Source organism: Carcharodon carcharias, chromosome 2, assembly GCF_017639515.1.
Source record: "Carcharodon carcharias isolate sCarCar2 chromosome 2, sCarCar2.pri, whole genome shotgun sequence".
Classification (NCBI taxonomy): Eukaryota; Metazoa; Chordata; class Chondrichthyes; order Lamniformes; family Lamnidae; genus Carcharodon; species Carcharodon carcharias.
In genome coordinates, this window is record NC_054468.1 from 35,003,631 (window position 1) to 35,022,126 (window position 18,496).

Here is an 18,496-nt window from a genome sequence, read left to right on the forward strand (position 1 = left end):
CACCAATAACTTTCACCCTCTTGCTTATCAAGAATCTATCCACTTTTGCCTTAAAGATATTCAAAGACTCTGCTTCCACCTTCTTTTGAGGAAGCGAATTCCACAGACTCATAACACTCTGAGAAAAAAAAATCTCATCTCTGTCTTAAATGGGTGACACATTTTTAAACAGGGACCCTGAGTTCTATATTCTCCCACAAGAGGAAACACCCATTCCACATCCACCCTGTCAAGACCCCTCAGGATTTTGTTTCAATCAAGTCGCCTCTTACTCTTCTAAACTCCAGTGGATACAAGCTTAGCCTGTTCAACCTTTCCTCATAAGCCAACCTGCCCATTCCAGGTATTAGTCTAGTAAACTTTCTTTGAGCTGCTTCCAACACATTGAGATCCTTCCTTAAATAAGGAGACAAATACTGTACACAGTACTCCATATGTGATCTCACCGATGCCCTGTATGACTGAAGCATAATCTCACAACTTTTGTATCCGCTTCCCCTTCCAATAAAAGATAACGTTATATTAACTTTCCTAATTACTTGCTGTACCTGCATACTAACCTTTTGTTCATGCACTAGGACACCCAGATCCCACTGCATCTCAGAGTTCTGCAATCTCTCACCATTTAGATAATACGCTTCTTTTTTATTCTTCCTGCCAAAATGGACAATTTCACATTTTCCCACATTGTACTCCATCTGCAAGATCTTTGCCCACTCACCTAACCTACCTACATCCCTTTGTAGCATCCTTATGTCCTCTTCATAACTTACTTTCCTACCCATCTTTGTGTCATCAGCAAATTTAGCAACCATGCCTTCAGTCTCTCCATCCAGGTAATTTATATAAATTGTAAAAAATTGAGACCCCAGCATGGACCCCTGTGGCACACCACTCGTTATATCTTGCCAATCAGAAAATTAGCCATTTATGCCTACTCTCTGTTTCTTGTTAGCTAGCCAATCTTCCATCCATACCAATATGTTACCCTCTACACCATGAGCTTTTATTTTCCACAAAGCCTTTGATGTGGCACCTTATCAATTACCTTCTGGAAATCTAAGTACAGTACATCCACTGGTTCCCCTTTATCCACAACACATGTTACTTCTTCAAAGAATCCCAATAAATTGATTAAGCATGATTTTCCATTCACAAAACCATGTTGACTCTACCTGATAACTGGAATTTTTCTAAGTGCCCTGCTTTAATATCTTTAATGACAGATTCTAACATTTTCCCTAAGACAGATATTAAGCTAACTGACCTGTAGATTCCTGCTTTTTGCCTTCCTCCCTTTATGAATAAAGTTGTTATATTTGCTATTTTCCAACTTAATGAAACCTTCGCCAAATCTAGGGAATTTTGGAAAATTAAAACCAACGCATCAACTATCTCACTAGCTGCTTCTTTCAAGACCCTAGGGTGAAGTCCATCAGGGCCCAGGGACATGTCAGCCCACAATTCCAATAATTTGCTCAGTACCAATTCTCTGGTGATTGTAATTTTCTTGCATTCCTCCTTATCTTCCATTTCCTGATTTACAGCTATTTCTGGGTGTTACTTGTATCCTCTATAATGAAGATCGACGTAAAATATGTGTTCAATGCATCTGCCTTCTCCTTATTTTCCATTATTAATTCCCCAGGCTCATTTTCTATAGGACCAATGTTCACTTTGTTAATTTGTCTTTTTTAAATGTCTACAGAAACTCTTGCTATCTGCCTTTATACTTCTAGCTAGCTTTCTCATACTCTAATTTTCCCCTCCTTATGAATCCTTTCGTCCTTCTTTGCTGTTTTTTATATACCGTCCAATGTTCTGTCCTGCCACCCACCATTGCGCAATCAGATGCTTTTTCTTTAAGTTTCTTTAACTTTTTTAGTTAACCACGGATGATGTGTTCTCCCCTTGGAATTTTTCTTTCTCATTGGAATGTATCTATCCTGAGTATTCTGAATTATCCCCTTAAATGTCTGTCACTGCACCTCTATTGACCTATCCCTTAATCTAGTTTACCAGCTCACTTTAGCTAGCTCTACTTTCATGTCCCCTTAATTGCCCTTATTTATTTTATTCCCTCCCTCAAACTGAACGTAAAAGTCAATCACATTATGATCACTCTTACCTAAGGGCACCTTCACTATGAGGTCATCAATTAATCCTACCTCATTGCACAATACCAGGTCTAGTATAGCCTGCTCCCTGGTTGGCAGCAGAACATGCTGTTCTAAGAAACTACCTGAAAACATTCTATAAATTCCTCATCTAGGTTACCTTTGGCCATCTGATTTTTCCAGTCTATGTGTTAACGAAAATCCCCCATGATTATCACCGCACCATTCTGACGAGCTCCCATTATTTCTTCCCTTATACCCCGTCCTACCATGTGGTTACTGTTAAGGGGCCTGCACACCACTCCCACAAATTACTTCTTGCCTTTATTATTTCTCATCTCTATGCAAACTTCTTTACATCCTGGTTTCTTAAACTTAGGTTGTCCCTCTCTGTTGTGCTTATATCATCATTAATTAACAGAGCCACCCCTCGGCCTTTTCCTACCTTCCTGTCCTTCCTAAATGTCATGCATCCTTCAACATTCAGGTCCCAATTTATGTCACCTTGCAGCCATGTCTCTGTGATGGCGATCAGATTGTACTTATTTATTTCTATTTGCACTGTTAGTTCATCTGTTTTATTTCTTATGATACGTGCATTTAGATACAGAGCCTCTAGTTTTGTTCTTCCATTATTTTTGTCACCATAGTCTTATCTGCTGAGTTACTCTTAGATTTGCACTTTCTGTCCCTTCCTGTCATGGTCTGTTTATCATTTCCCACATTAATATGTTTCTCTCTTGCCTTGTCCCTCCTCTTTGGTTTACCACATCTTCCCAAATTTGATTCCTTGACCCCACTATTTACTTAAAAACCCTCTCTACTTCCCTGGTTATGCAGCTCACTGGAACATTGGTCCCAGCACAGTTCAGGTGTAGACCAAGCCAACGGTACACCCCCTACTTTCCCCTAAAGTGGTGCCAGTGCCCCATGAACTGAAACCCACTTCTCCCACACCAGTGTTTGAGCCATGCATTCATCTCTCTAATTTTATTTACCAAATGCAATTTACACATGGCTCAGGTAATAATGCAGGGATGATTGTCTTTTAAGTTCTGTTTATTAACTTAATTCCTAGCTCCTCGTACTCTCTATGCAGAGCCTCTTTCTGGGTCTTACCTATGTCGTTGGTGCCTACATGGACCATAACCACTGGATCCTGCCCCTCCCACTGCATGTTCCTCTCCAGTCATGAGCAGATATCCTGAACCCTGGCACTGGGCAGGCAACACAGCCATCTGGACTCTCGCTCTAGACTGCAGTGAAAAGTATCTATTCCCCTGACTATGATGTGTCCTATCACTACCACATTCTTCTTCACTTCCCCCACTTGAACAGCATCCTTCGTCATTGTGCCAAGATCAGTCCACTCATCAACCTTGCAGTCCTTCTCTTCATCCACACGGGTAGCAAGCATGTCATACCTGTTGGTCAAAGTCAGGGGCTGAAATTCCTTCATCACGACATGCTGGTTCCCCTTATTGCCTGACTTGCAGTCACATCCTCCTGTCCCTGACCATTGACCAACTCTAAAGTTCTGCCTTACCTAAGGGGAGTGACTGCCTCTTGGAACAAAGTGTCCAGGTAGCTCCCCCTCTCCCTGATGCCCCCCAGTGCCTGCAACTCAGACTCCAGCTCAGCAACTCGGAGTTGAAGTTGCCTAAGCTACGTACACCTTCTGCTGATATGGTTGTCAGAGCTGGCAGTGCATTCCACAGATTCCCACATGCTGCAGTCATGACACACCACCAACCCTGCCATTTCTGTCCAACCTTGTTTATTTAATTAGTCAGTTAATTAATAATTTACACAGTTAAAGTACTAGAAAGTTGCACTCACCTAGCTTGGTGACAAGGAAGGAAACTCACCATCCATTGGAGGATAAAAAGAAGTAGGAAAAAGAGCACCTCTTTCCCCCTCTACACCAAATTCCCACCTGAACCAAAGTCCCAACTCCTCACTCAATCTACGTCTCACTCAGGTGTAGTCTTGTGTCTGTGTGCCCCTTTCTGCCTACTTCTCAGTGGCTGAAAATTAACTCCAAAACAAAATAAATTGTGATTGTTCAATCAAAAGCTTCAAGTCTGAAGATTGATGTACTGTAGTCACATCATAGCATTATATAATTGGGAAATGTAATGAATGGGGTGTGAATGATCATCATCGATATATGGTTCCAATAAAATATATATGCCTAAGGTAAATATAATGACTAAAAGCATCATTCTGTTGCTTTCCTCTTACCTGTGCAACTTTTCCCGTCTGAATCCAATTCAAATTCAGTTCTGCAATTGCATTCATAGCCTCGACTGTTTTCAAACTTATTGCGTTCAATGCAAATCTGCTCACACTGATTACCTCCATTGCTGCATTCATCTGAATCTGAAAGTTCAACAACACATGCAGTTCAGCTATATGAATATTTGACTTATACAATGTTTCATTACTGCTTTATCACTGAGCAGTAATTCATTAATAGGTAACTATTATGATTCTGCAACTTCGCTTCCAGTGTGTGAAAATCCACAGTTTGAAATGTAACTTTTCACACATGTTTGGCTGCAGAAATCATCAGATAACCTGATTGGATGGTGGAAATTCTTCTGGGGCCATTTTTGGGCACATACTCAGTGCTCCCCGGGTAGCTCACATCCACACGTACACAGCTGCTGTGTGAGCTGCCTACACCTGTGGCATCTCCACAAGTACTCTCATCCCCAGGTACAGACATGCCATGCAATCTGCTCTGTGGTGTCTCTATAGGTAGGTCATGTCCCCAGTGTGGCAGATTTTGGGTCGTTTGCCTCAACGGCATTGGCCTGAAGAAAGTGCCTGATGTGGCCTTAGGATCCGTCGAGAACCCAACCATGCATCTATGGAACTGGGAAAGCACCTGAAAAAGATTTTTTATTGGATAGATAACTGTTATCTAAAAAGGATGGTGGTTGTGTTAAGGTTAATGTAATATCAAGGTTAATCCAAGATAGGTCAAGTATGCCAAGTGTTGACATCTAATAGTTAAATTTATTTTTTGACGAGGAGTGAGGGTGATGAGGTCAGAGATTAATTTGGTCCTCTTTAGGTAACATAACCAACAAAGTTTATTGGTTTACCAACTGCAAAATTCTTCTTACAATTGGAACTCTGAACTATGGCCATCTTGCAAGCCTGGTTAAATAATATGTTTTCAATAAACCTAGAATTGAATTTATAGTATGTCAAACCAGCTATGTAGTTAGTGTTAACTCTAAGTATGGATCAGAACATTTCAGGAATGGTTTTATGTGATATATAAGAACTTAATGTTACACAAATAATTTTCTAAAGCCATGTTAGATAATTAATATCAGTTAATCTATAGCTAATTTAAATTGTGATATTTACATGAAAGTTAAGCCCAGGGAAAAATAATTTTGATTCAATTTTATCAACAATATGCAGCTGTAATTATGTAATTGGTCTTGAAACAAACTGCAACTTACAACATAAATCATAGAATTTTATTGCATGCAAGGAGATCATTGGGGTCATCAGCTGGCTCTTTGATAGCAAACAATCCAAAAGTCATCCCACTGTCCATAGAATCTTCATTACTTTATAATCATTCACTTACAATGGAACACACCAATCTATATTTAAGTCAATGACCATAGTTCTCCATACCTGTACTCTGCTGTATTGTCACTCCTTTATTGGACAAGTTGCCACCTGTCAAAGTTTTCACTGTGATGGTGTAAGTACGTCCAGGTTGTAAATTTAAAAACTCAGCAAATAAATTTTGGTTTGATTGTACAACAATCGACTGCTCCTCATTAAACATTGATGTCAACTGAATGGTGTATGAAAGCAGGTATCCCTTTGCTGCTGCCCAGGTAACTGCTAGAGAAGTGTTTTGGGTTCCATTCGATGGGAATGTAATGTTTGATACAAATGCAGGCACTACATGAAGAAAAAGAATTCACACAATAATGTCTAACAAAATAGTAATTACAATTCTGTACCAGATAGCATAAATAAATAAACAAAATCATATATCTGACCCCAGTTTGCCTCCAGCATGCCTATTTTTGTTTTTAAGGAAGGCGCCAGCGGCAACTAATTTGCTCTCTGGAGATGGGTTCATTGGTAAAATATATCAGAGACTGCCTCAGATTTAACCTCTGTTTTACATTTAATTCATGGGGCCTGTGTTTTCCAAGCTTTGGGAAATCCAACATCTGAATGAAGGTGGGAACAGCTGGATGAAACATGGCTTTTCAACATGGTTTGTAGGCCAAGATCTTCCAAACTTATACAGAGCAGAAGTGTTTCCCCCAGCTATCCTGCAAACCACCCCAAGTTGGAAATCCGACTGCCTTGATTGGCCAAGCCATCTGTGATTAGACAGCTTATCCTGTGATATGCCCTCCGATGTTCAATCCCCTAAAGCCTGATGTCTTCTGATATTCGTCCCCCCCTTTGATGCCTAAAGTTGAAACTGGCCAACCAGCCATGTCTCAACACTGTATGGCTAATCACGGCTGGGAATACGATTCAAAAGATTTAATTCATGTCTTACCAATAAATTTGACAAAACCTCCTGGAAACCCTTATTTCTGGATTTCCCAACAGTTAACTCTCTCACTCTCTCTCCTGCTCCCTTCCCACCTACCCAGGGCACTTAAACCTGGAAACATTAGAAATTTGGCAATTTCGGTTTTATTTTATAACTTACCTGTAGTAACATTCAAAGTACGTGTTAGAGTTTTGTTGTCTTTATCGATAAAGTGAATATTCAGTGTATAAGTTCGACCTGGGCTTAAATCAACAAAATTACAGGTGTTTTTGCTGAAGTTGAAAGTACAAAGAAATGATCCACCTCCAGGTGATTTTTCAATATTATAGCTTCCACATGATTCTAAGGTCTGATCCAACCATTTTAAGGTAAAACTCTGATTTCTGACATTTTCTGCTGTGATGTTTCCAAGATCTAAAATAAAATATATCATAGAGCATAATTGAAATTAAGAATGAAAAGTAATGCATGGAAAGTTGACACTAAGAACAAGACAAATGGATAGCCCTGAAGGACAGCACAATAAGGTACTTATGAACATGGCAAATTAAATCAGATATCTTCTGACTGGTATTTTAGGGTTCATTTGGAAACAGTGATATATGCTGAGGACTGGAGAAGAGGGAACATAACAATTATAAAACAGAACCATAAAAAAAGAAAAATAATGACCAATAAGCCTGGCATCTGCAGTAACTAAAATATTAGAAGGCATCTAGAAGAACTGAATAAAGAGAACCTAGGGAAATAAAAAGCTTGACTTTATGGATAGCAGTTTATATCTACCAAACCAATTAACCTTCTTCAAGGTGTTAGTGTACTCGGTAGAAAAGAAGAACTAAGTATATGACGTGGGGGCTGAATGTCCTGCTCTGTAGTGCTACCAATGGCAGGATAGAAATCTAGACCCTGATCTTGACCTTGCTGGGGCTTCTGGGCCAGGTCATTTACATAAAACTGGTAAGTACAAGGATTAGTATCAACACATCTTGGATGCCAGCTGCATGTGGGCAAAGCTGACAGCCTGGCTTGAAATGTCTGGTGGAGTTGAAATCAGTCCCCTTTATCGGATGTCCAATTTTACTTGGCCAGTCAATTATTTTTCAAAGTGTTCCTAATGTGCAATGCTCTTTTGGATAAAATAAAAAGAAGTACTGTGGAGGCTCGAATTCCTAAATAAAAACAGAAAGTGCTGGAATACTCAGCAGATCTGGCAGCACCTGTGGAGAGAGAAACAGAGTGCATGTTTCGAGTCGAATATGACTCTTCTTCAGAACTGAAGGAGGGTAGAAATGTGGTAGGTTATATGCCGTTGAAAGGAGGGAGGGGGGAGAAGAACAAAAGGGAAGGCCTGGGATACAGGGTGGGAGAGATTAAGTGACAAAGATGTCATGGAATAAAAGGCAAAGGGAGGGTAATGCTCCTTTGGACCTCATTAAGAAATCCCACTCAACTGGGTGCCAGTACCCAGCTCAGCAATGGTAGGAACAAGCTGATTTCCGGCAACTTTTGCCACCCTCCCGTCCTGTCTCTTTTTCATAATCCAAGTTCCCAAAGTCTGGACAAAATTATTGCATCCTCACCATAGAGATGAGACTCCCACAATTTGCTCCTCTGGGTGAAGATTTAACTTTACTGGGGTCTCTTGTATCCACCTGTATGCACCTATTTGGATTATATTCCACCCATCCCAAGGAAATTCAGGATTTAAATTTTAGCAGTGCTTTTGTTGCAGCACTACATAGTGGGTTTCTTCCTAATAAGGAAACCAATGCGAGACTGAGGAAAGGGAATAAACAGTGGAAATGTGACACAATAGGGGTAATTTTGTGAGTCTGCATCCTCAGCAGGAAGCTGCACTCATAGGGCAGAATTTTTAGCTCGGCGTGCGGGTACATGTCTGGCCTGATTGGACATGAAATCGTGCAAAATCCCATGCTTGCACATTATTTCGGTCAGCAGGCGCACGCAAAAGTCAAAAAGAATGCCTGCTGAAATTAAGAGGCCAACTGAGATAATTAAAGGTGCAATTGTCTCCGACTTTTCGTGGTCTGTCCAACCTTATGGTTGGTGGATGGGCAAATTGGCCAGGCGGACTTTGCATTTTTCATGAAACCTCATCCAAAGGCAAGATGTATTTCCTGTTACTAGATGAAAAAAAAAGAAAAATCTATGGACAGCATTTTTATCACGTACATGTTCAGGTGACTGATAGTGATGGTTGCACATCTTTTTTTTCCTGGTTTGAAAGACTTTATTTAATGCTTTTCAGGTCTTCAGCTCCCTGAGACAGCTCTTTGGCTTCATGGAGCTTTCTGTCGGCCCTCGCCCGCGCCTGCTCTGATGTCAGCACCTGCCCTCTTCTCGCCCCCATCCCGGCAGCGCTAAGCTTTTCAGCGTGCATTTCGCACTGGTTGACCATCAACTGGCCAGCCAGCGTGAAATCGCAGTCGGTGGTCTGTTACCCGGCTGATCCCGGGCCTGCCGATCGCATCCGCCCACCGACCTAAAAATTCTGCCCATAGGAAATGGGAGATGATGCTAAAATATTATGAGGTCATTCTTGATTTAGGCAGGTACTAAGCAATCACACCACTTGTCCATTATTGCTGGACGTATTGATCAATTCTGAGCCTGGTTATAGTTAAATGCCTGTTGCAACCCAGCTATCCAGCTGGAAACATAAGAGGAGCACAGACATATAACTTAGGAGGTGGGGGTGCAAAGGGAAACCTGGTGATTCCTCAATAGAGCTGAGCTGACAAGAACACCTTGGGGTGGAGGAAGCAGGGACGCTTCAGACAGGCTGGCAACAGACAAGATGGGGTCTAGGAGATACACTCTTGCCTCCTCTGGTCCACAAAAATAATGAAAAGAAGCAACCAACCACAATTATTTTCTAAACAGCTTCCATTGGTCATTTTAAGGATCATTGGTTGACATTTTATTTCCAGTCCCACTGAGCAAATCATGCACAGTATGTGCTCTGTCTAGTGAAGACCTATATTGCATTGGAATTCTAAACACCTTATAGGATCCCAAATCAAATATTTTAATGAGCCTCCCATCTGTTTCAGGTGGGAACATCGGCTGCCTAATTAAAGGCCCTTTCAAAATAGATAAGATTCATGAAAAAAAGCATTTTTGTATCACTGTTCATCATTCATGCTGAAAAATGAGGTAGCGGTGAGATTAAAATTATCCCCTAGAGATTTGATTCCCTCACTTACACGGTCTGTGAATGCTGAAAGAGTGTTGTCAGATTTCATCGTATTAATAATTTTAGACTGTGCAGAAGAGAGATTTAGATTCCACATTGAAGCCATCAGAAAGATAATGGATTAGAAGTTTATCTTGGGTTGTGCAACATGAGCAGGACATAAACTGCCAATTATACTCAACTTTGATGACTTCAGTAGAAATGATAACAGAAAGCTGATGTGATGGTGCCTGTTTTGTACTGTTGCCCAAATTTCTACCCCAAGATTTTTGGGTGAATGGTCAGAAGATAAAGTACAGGTTCCAATGAGTAATGGTAGATTTATAAAGAGCTCTGGTTTGGTCCCAGTTGGGGTGCTAGGGATATATCAGGACATTTGTTTTTAGCTTTGGTACTGGATAGTTGGGTTACAACAGCCTTTTCAATTCTTGGTATTTCACCAAAACTGGGAAGAGCTAGGACTTATTTGTTGGTTTTCAATGAGGAACGTTTGAAATCTCAGCTTATACTTTGGGGTAAAAGGAACATTGCAGAGTTGATTGTCTCTATACTTACATTCTCCTGTCATAAAATCACAAAGGGGCAAATAATTAAAATGCTCAGGAATCATAAATATGAGAAGTAAATGCTACAATACCTTGTTCAGTAAATTCAGGGCATGTTGCTGTGGTAATCATCGTTGTGCTGGTAGGTAGAGGATGTGTAGTAAAGACAATAGTGGAGTCAATGGTAGATGTTTCAAATGCTGGAGTACTAAATTGTTGAGAAAATGATGTAGAGCTTGTTGTTGCTCTGGAAGTGGTCATATTCTGCATAACTGCATAGAAAAGATTAAGAACAATCTTTAAACAGAGTCATCATAAAAGTAAACAGAGGGAATAAGAAAGTGTGGTGAATTAGCATTCTGTGTTTTTATTTCTGTCATGTATAAGGTGAAGTTCTATTCCATGTTGATTTCTAAAGGTTTCAATTTGAAATTAATTCAGATAGAAGAAAACTTCTAACAGGTACTCACACAATTGCAATGAAAATCACTGAACATAACTGATAAAGGAGTCACATAGGACAATTTTAAACAGCAAGGAGATTAATAGGTGTGTCATTAAAGGTTTGCCCAAGTTGTATAATCTATAACTGATCCAACATATTGAATGGAAAATGCCATGGAGTTGCTCCTGCTTGGATCATTGTAAATCCATTGTTGACAGCCACAGATTGTTTTACTTTGATATTAAAGATGATGTTGTAGCAATTGTTAATATTAAGACATTTACAGTTAAACAAAGCAAAGTGTTTGTTGACACAATCAAAGCTTGAGAAAATCGATAAAGGTAGCAATCATTATGTTGGGGGGGGGCGCAGGTGGGGGTGCGGTAGGCTTAATTGGCTAGACAACTAGCATGTGGACCATATTAATGCCAAGAGCACAGGCTCCATCTCCATTCTGTCTGAGGCAGACTCAAGGCCTGCATCTGTAGCCCACCCACAGCAAAAAGTCCCAGCTCTTTGCCTTGGTTCAACAAATAATCACCAAGGGTCTGCCTTCAGGCAAAGAACTAAGGAAGAAGAAACGCCTGGCAGGTAGAGGATTCTGTAATAAGAATCATAAAGTCAATTTTACTTAGTGATGTGCCTGACTATTTTACATTAATTACTGCATACTATCAGAAAATCTCTCAGCTCCCTTTGTCTTTGCTATCTTCATGTTCATGTTGGGGAGGATATGATTCAACATCCGCAATGTAAAATGTCTGCTCCAAGACATATTAGCATCACTGTTGAAATAAAGAGTGTCCATGACTTCATAATACTCTGGAGGAAGACATCTGCAAGTATATTCTGATTTCTGAATAACTTGGAACCACTTAATGTGAATTCCCTGCCTATCCTGAAAATAATCAGTTGAAGTTAAAATACTTACTAACATGAAATATAGTTTATATTCAGCCACAATCTGCTTGTTAACTCATGTTTAACTCATGTCAATTCTGGACATTAGAGTATAGGACAGATAGTATTAACGTTTGCTTTGTTGACTTTTATGAAGTTAAAATGCTTCTCTTTTAAATCACAAAATCTTGTGGCATCATTTTGTTAGTAAATAACTAGGACTTTGTATTTCCTTTTAAAAAAAATGTTACTGGTCTCTACTGAGATCACAACATTACACAGAGTTCATGAAGTCTCTTTGGGAGCTACTGTGCAAAAATGCATAATGGAAATGGACAATCACACAGCAAACAGCATTTGACATATTAAAGGTGAAAATAGCATCTCTGCCAGTCCTCGCACATTTCAATCCACATGTGGAAACGAATGTCACAACAGTTGCGTCAAGAAATGTGCTAGGAGCTGTACTTTCAAAGTGCGGTGAAGGAAGAAAACAACCAATTGCCTAGACATCACATCTGTTGTCAGCAACTGAGCACACAAACTCTACACTGATAGCATACCAAAAATACTAAATAATTATGTGGTAAAAGTGGGCCAGAGGTAACTACAATAACTATCACTAGAAAAAAAGTACTAGGGAAACTAATGGGACTAAAGGCCGATAAGTCACCTGGACCTGATGGGTTGCATTCTAGGATATTAAAGGAAATAGCTGCAGAGATAGTGGATGCACTGGAAGTAATCTCCAAAGAATCCTTAGATTCTGGAGAAGTCCCAGAGGATTGGAAAATTGCCAATGTAATACCCTTATTCAAAAAGGGAGGGAGACAAAAAACAGGTAGGCCAGTTAGCTTAACATCTGTCATTGGGAAAACGTTGGAGTCTATTATAAAGGATGTAGTAGCAGACATTTAGAAATGCATAATCTAATCAAGCAGAGTCAGCATGGCTTCATGAAAGGGAAATCATGCCTGAAAATTTATTAGAATTCTTTAAGGAGGTAACAAGCAGGATAGATAAAGGGGAACCAGTAGATGTAATATATTTGGATTTCCAAAAGGCATTCGATAAGCATAAAGCTACTTAATAAGATAAGAGCCCATGGTGTGGGGGGTGGTATATTAGCATGGATAGAGGACTGTCTAACCAACAAAAGACAGAGAGTTGGGATATGGGGGGCATTTTCAGGATGGCAACCTGTAACTAGTTGAGTGCCAGAGGGATCAGTGCTGGAGCCACAATTATTTACAATATATATTAATGACTTGGATGAAGGAAATGAACGTACTATCACCAAGTTTGTGGATGACGCAAAAATAGGTGGGAAGACAAGTGGTGAGAATGACACAAACGGCGAGATTTTCCACACCCACCCTCTGCTGCAAGCTTCCAGTCCCACCGCAAGTCAATGGACTTCTGGCTGGGGCGTCGCCTCGCCCATGGCGGGGCTCACCCAAGACGGGGCTGGAAAATTCCATGCCAAGGAGTCTACAGAGCGATATAGACAGGTTAAGTGAGTGGGCAAAAACTTGGTAGATGGAATATAATGTGGGAAAGTGTGAGGTTATGAACTTTGGCAGGATGAATAGAGGAGCTGAATTTTATTTAAATGGAGAAAGACTGAAGAAAGGTGCTGCACTGAGGGATTTGGGGGTCCTGTGAAAGAATCCTAAAAAGTTAACATACAAGTTCAATAGGTAATAAGGAAGGCAAATGAAATCTTGGCCTTTATTTCAAAGGGAATGGAGTATAAAAATAGGGAAGTCTTGCTAAAACTATACAAGGCGCTAGTTAGACCACACCTAGAATGCTGTGAACAGTTTTGGTCCCTTTATCTAAGGAAAGATATACTGGCATTGGAGGCAGTCCAGAGAAGGTTCACTAGGTTGATCCCAGGAATGGAGGGATTTTCTTGTGAAGAGAGTTGAGTAGGTTGGGCCTGTACTTATTGAAGCTTAGAAGAATGAGAGGTGACCTTATTGAAACAAATAAGATTCTTAGGGGGCTTGACAAGGTAGATGCTGAAAGGTTGTTTCCCTTTGTGGGAGAGTCTAGGACCAGAGGGCATAATCTCAGAGTAAGGGAGATGAGAAGGAATTTTTTCTCTCAAAGGGCAGTCAATCTGTGGAATTCTTTACTGCAGAGGGCTGTAGAAGCTGAGTCGTTAAGTATATTCAAGGCTGAGATAGACAGAATTTTAATTAGTAAAGGAATCAAGGGTTATGGCGAAAAGGCAGGAAAGTGGAGTTGAGGATTATCAGATCAACTATGATCTCATTGAATGGTGGAGCAGATTCGATGGGTCGAATGGCCTACTTCTGCTCCTATGTCTTATGGTCTTATTGGAGAGCGGGAAGTGCTAGCCTGCATGTATGTTTGTGAACATATGTATCTCTACGGTAGAAAGTTCACTCTCCGCACCAATCGTCAAGCACTGACTACATTGTTAGCCGCTTCAGGATCTGGGCATCGACAGATGGTCAGATTATCTTCATCTGTTCAATTTTGAGGTCAAGTATCTCGCAGATTCATGGATTCGAGTGACTGACATGGTTAACTGTGCTATTATTGCAGACAGCATTAGCAATAGCAAAGCAACTTGCAAAATTGAAGTCTATGTGATCGTGATGATTTCACATGTGTGTGAATCTTAATAGAAACACAGAAACATAGAGAATAGGAGCAGAAGTAGGCCATTCGGCCCTTTGAGCTGGCTCTGCCATTCAATATGATCACGACTGATCCCCTATCTCAATGCCATACTCCCGCTCCCTCCCCATTCCCCTTGATGCCTTTGGAATCTAGAAATCTATTTCCTTCTTAAGTATATTCAATGACTTGGCCTCCGCAGCATTGTCAGGAATTTCATAGGTTCGCCACCCTCTGAGTGAAGAAATCTCTCATCTCAGTCCTAAATGGCCCACCCCATATCCTGAGACTGTGGCCCCTTGTTCTAGACCCTCCAGCCAGAGGAAACATCATCGCTGCATCCAGTCTGTTCCACCCTGTCAGAATTTTATATGTTTCAATGAGATCCCCTCTCATTCTTCTAAACTCCAGTGAATACAGGCCTAGTCAACCCAATCTCTCATATGACAATCCTGTCATACCAGGAATCAGTCTGGTGAATCTTCGCTGCACTCTCTCTATGGTAAGTATATCCTTTCTTAGATAAGGAGACCAAAACTACACACAATACTTCAGCTGTGGTCTCACCAAGGCCCTGTACAGCTGCAGTAAGACATCTTTGCTCCTGCATTCAAATTCTCTTGCAATGAAGGCCAACACACCATTTGCCTTCCTAACTGCTTTTTGTACCTGTATGGTTACTTTCAGTGATTGGTGTACAAGGACACCAGGTCCCTTTCTATATCAACATTTCCCAATCCGTCACCATTTAAATAATACTGTGCCATTCTGTTTTCCTACCGAAATGGATAACTTCACACTTATCCACATTATATTGCATTTGCCATGTATTTGCCCACTCATTCAACTTATCTAAATTGCCTTGAAGCCTCTTAACATCCTCCTCACCACTCACATTCCTACCTAGTTTTATGTCATCAGCAAACTTGGAAATATTACATTGGGTTACCTCATCAAAATCATTGATATATATTGTGAATATCTGGGACCCAAGGACTAATCTCTACGGTACCCTATTAGTCATAGCTTGCCACTCCAAAAAAGACCCATTTATTCCCACTCTGTTTCCTGTCTCAATCAATGCCAACATATCACCTCCAATCCCATGTGCTTTAATTTTGCACTCTAATCTCTTATGCAGGACTTTATCAAAAGCTTTCTTAAAATCTAAATACACCATATCCACTGGTTCTCCCTTACATATTCTACCAGTTACATCCTCAAAAAACACCAGTAGAATTGTCCAATGTGATTTCCCTTTCATAAGTCCATGCTGACTTTGTCTAATCTTGTTGATATTTCCTATGTGTCTTGTTATCACATCCTTTACAATAGACTCTAGCACTTTCTTGTTATGCGTGGGGAGTTGCAGCCAAATTGGTGGCAGACAGGGTGCTGCAGAAAGCACTAAGAACAGGTCCTATGCTACAGAATACGCAATGAACTTGCATTGTTTGATGACAACTGTTTTGCAGACGGAACTTGAGCGGTTATCCCAGAAGAGCTACAGTGACATTTATTGCATGTTGCCCATAAATGTGTTGTTAAGATGAAGCAATGATCCCGTGAAGTCGGCTAGTCACCAGCAATAGATTGCGGCATAGAAGATTTTGTTAGATTCTGCGTAGTGAAAAATCCCATGGCAACAAATCCATGACAACAACTCTAAATTGAGATTTTTGGAGAAATGCAAGTAGCCCCAAGGAATCAACAATTTTTGTTTGTTGCTCATGATTTATATAATAAATGGCCAGAAATCGCTACAGCAAAATCCATAACCACCACTTTGGTCATTACATTCTTGACAAGTTGTTTACAAAATGGGGTCTGCCGTGGACTATCACTCCAGACAATGGACCACAATTTGTTTCCAGTCTGTTCATGAAGTTCCTAACAAGCTATGGAATTAATCACCATGTGACATCGTGATACAACCTGCAATCTAATGGTGGAGGATGATCAGGGACAGTATGAAAGCTAGCATGTTGGAAGGGAAAGCATTCGAACAATATATTTACATCCTACTTCACACAAATTGATCCTTCCCATGCTCCCTGACCGGAAAGAAGCCGAACTTATGACTAGTTGTAACTTTTGCACGCTGCTAACTATTCTTAATCCATCATCACTATCCAACGAGAACGTCAGAGCGAAAGCAGATGAAATCACAAAGCACCAGGATAGTGTCACACATCACATAACATAGTGGAAGGTGTCCTCAGTGTGCAGAGTGCACTTGGTCTCCAAAAGAACTGAATGATGGCCAGTACTTTAGGACTCCTGCAGCTTGGTGAGGGATGAATTTACCAAGCCACTCTTGGCGAGGGATGCTCTTGGTTGATTATTGATAGGTGAGAGTGCACAAAACTGCTTACACAGGCATTAATGTAATAACTAAAATATAAATTAGTTTTGGCAGAACTGGATGGGAAAGCATGGAATTCTTCATGCACAACACAATTGTTAAGAAATATCATCAAATCAATAATTTTTCTCTTTTATGATAAGTGATTACTAGATTGAAATAAATTATACCTCTTGATGTTGTTGCTGTGGAAGAGATCAGAGTTGAAACTGCTTCTGTTGAAATGCTTCCTTCTGACATTCCAGATGATGTTGCAGCTTCTAATATGTACAGAAATGTCAGTAAAACAGGGCAAAGCTCTAACAGATACCATCATAAATTGAGCAACCTGACCAACAAAATTAATGTGCTGAACTCAAGTAATTTGATTACAGTAATGTTTGCAAGAATAATGATTATGTAATAGTGAAGTCAATGAGATGCTTGAAAAAGAACTAAATGAGCCTCCATGACTTTTGACACAAGATATCAATATTTATTGAACTTTCAGCTTGTCAGAGATTTTTTAAAGACCAGTAAAGTCCAAAATTAGCAAGAATAATGACATGGTCAAGATTTATCAGAGAGAAGCTTGAACAGTGACAGTTGGGTAGCATTATAAATACCTGTTGTTTGACTTGTTGAGGCTAAAGCGGCTGAAGATGTGGATACAGTTGTAGATGGGGCTGTTGAGGTTCTTTCTTCTGATGTTGAAGGTGATGATGATATTGTAGCTGTTGATGTTAAAAGAGTTGTTCGTGAAAAAAAGCAATAATGCTCCTGTTGACTGCAGCATAAGGCTCTTCAAATGAGCAAGATAATTTAAATAAGGTCAATGAACAAACAGGATTGACATTACAATAATGTATTGGTCTGGGACTTAATATGAGACTGCTCCAGCTCTCAAAATTAAGCACTACACATTGTCTTTTTAAGTAGTTTGTTACTAGTCTTTTTTCCATTTACTATAACGTGTAACATTATAGGGAGTATAAACTTGGCTGGTTTGTTTTCATATTTGAGCTTACAACATACCAGTGATGATCACTGGTTTCATTTTGTTTTCAGAAAGAAGTTTTAATCAACATTTGTATTTTATCCCATCAATAATATTGGATTACTAGATTGAAACGGATTATACCTGTTGATTCTGGTGTTGTAGTTGCTGGGGAAGTGATGACAGTAGTGATGGCCTCTGTTGAAGTGCTTCCTTCCGAGGTTCCAGAAGATGTCCCATATTCTAATCATAGAAATATCAATAAACAGTATAAAACTTGTGCAGGTATCATCATAAATTATAAAAAATGGACAAGAATGTCACTGAATTGAACTGAATCTGTTTGACCAATGCATTGTTCACGAGAACAGTGATAATGCAATCATATAGTTTGCATTTAAAGTGATGGAGATGTTTATATTTTCCACTGAAGTAGCTTCCATGATATTTGATGCATGATATCAAGTTTCAATAAACATTGAGCACCGTGTGACAGTTGTCTGTCATGAGACTACTTATATCCATTATTAGGAAAAATAAGAATATCGCTGTGTGAGTCTGTTTATTGATTTTGTTTAGGCATCAAACATTGACTGAAGAAGTGACTGTAGGTTCTGTGACAAGAAGCACAATCACACCCGTGATTTCTGAGTTTCTATTCATTCTGTGAGTTAGGGATAAGTGACTTGAAAATTTGAAAGGAATTCAGACATTTCGATAG

The 18,496-nt window shown here is 39.9% G+C and overlaps 2 protein-coding genes across 3 annotated transcripts in view; both read right to left on the minus strand.

Annotated features, from left to right (window-relative positions):
* Positions 1-17,055, minus strand: part of LOC121292663 — a 188,692-nt gene extending 171,637 nt beyond the window's left edge. For both annotated transcript variants that reach the window (XM_041214933.1, XM_041214925.1), the window contains exons 1-5: positions 16,970-17,055; positions 10,530-10,709; positions 6,832-7,086; positions 5,781-6,056; positions 4,362-4,499 (exon numbers count right to left, since the gene is read on the minus strand). In XM_041214933.1, the coding sequence (XP_041070867.1) occupies positions 4,362-4,499; positions 5,781-6,056; positions 6,832-7,086; positions 10,530-10,709; positions 16,970-17,039 (919 nt within the window). In that variant the 5' untranslated portion in view covers positions 17,040-17,055. The remainder of the gene's footprint in view (positions 1-4,361; positions 4,500-5,780; positions 6,057-6,831; positions 7,087-10,529; positions 10,710-16,969) is intronic.
* Positions 17,056-17,348: 293 nt separating this feature from the next.
* Positions 17,349-18,496, minus strand: part of LOC121287205 (serine-rich adhesin for platelets-like) — an 85,100-nt gene continuing 83,952 nt past the window's right edge. The window contains exons 68-69 of the mRNA XM_041204870.1: positions 17,920-18,018; positions 17,349-17,512 (exon numbers count right to left, since the gene is read on the minus strand). Coding sequence (XP_041060804.1) covers positions 17,349-17,512; positions 17,920-18,018 — 263 coding nt within the window. The remainder of the gene's footprint in view (positions 17,513-17,919; positions 18,019-18,496) is intronic.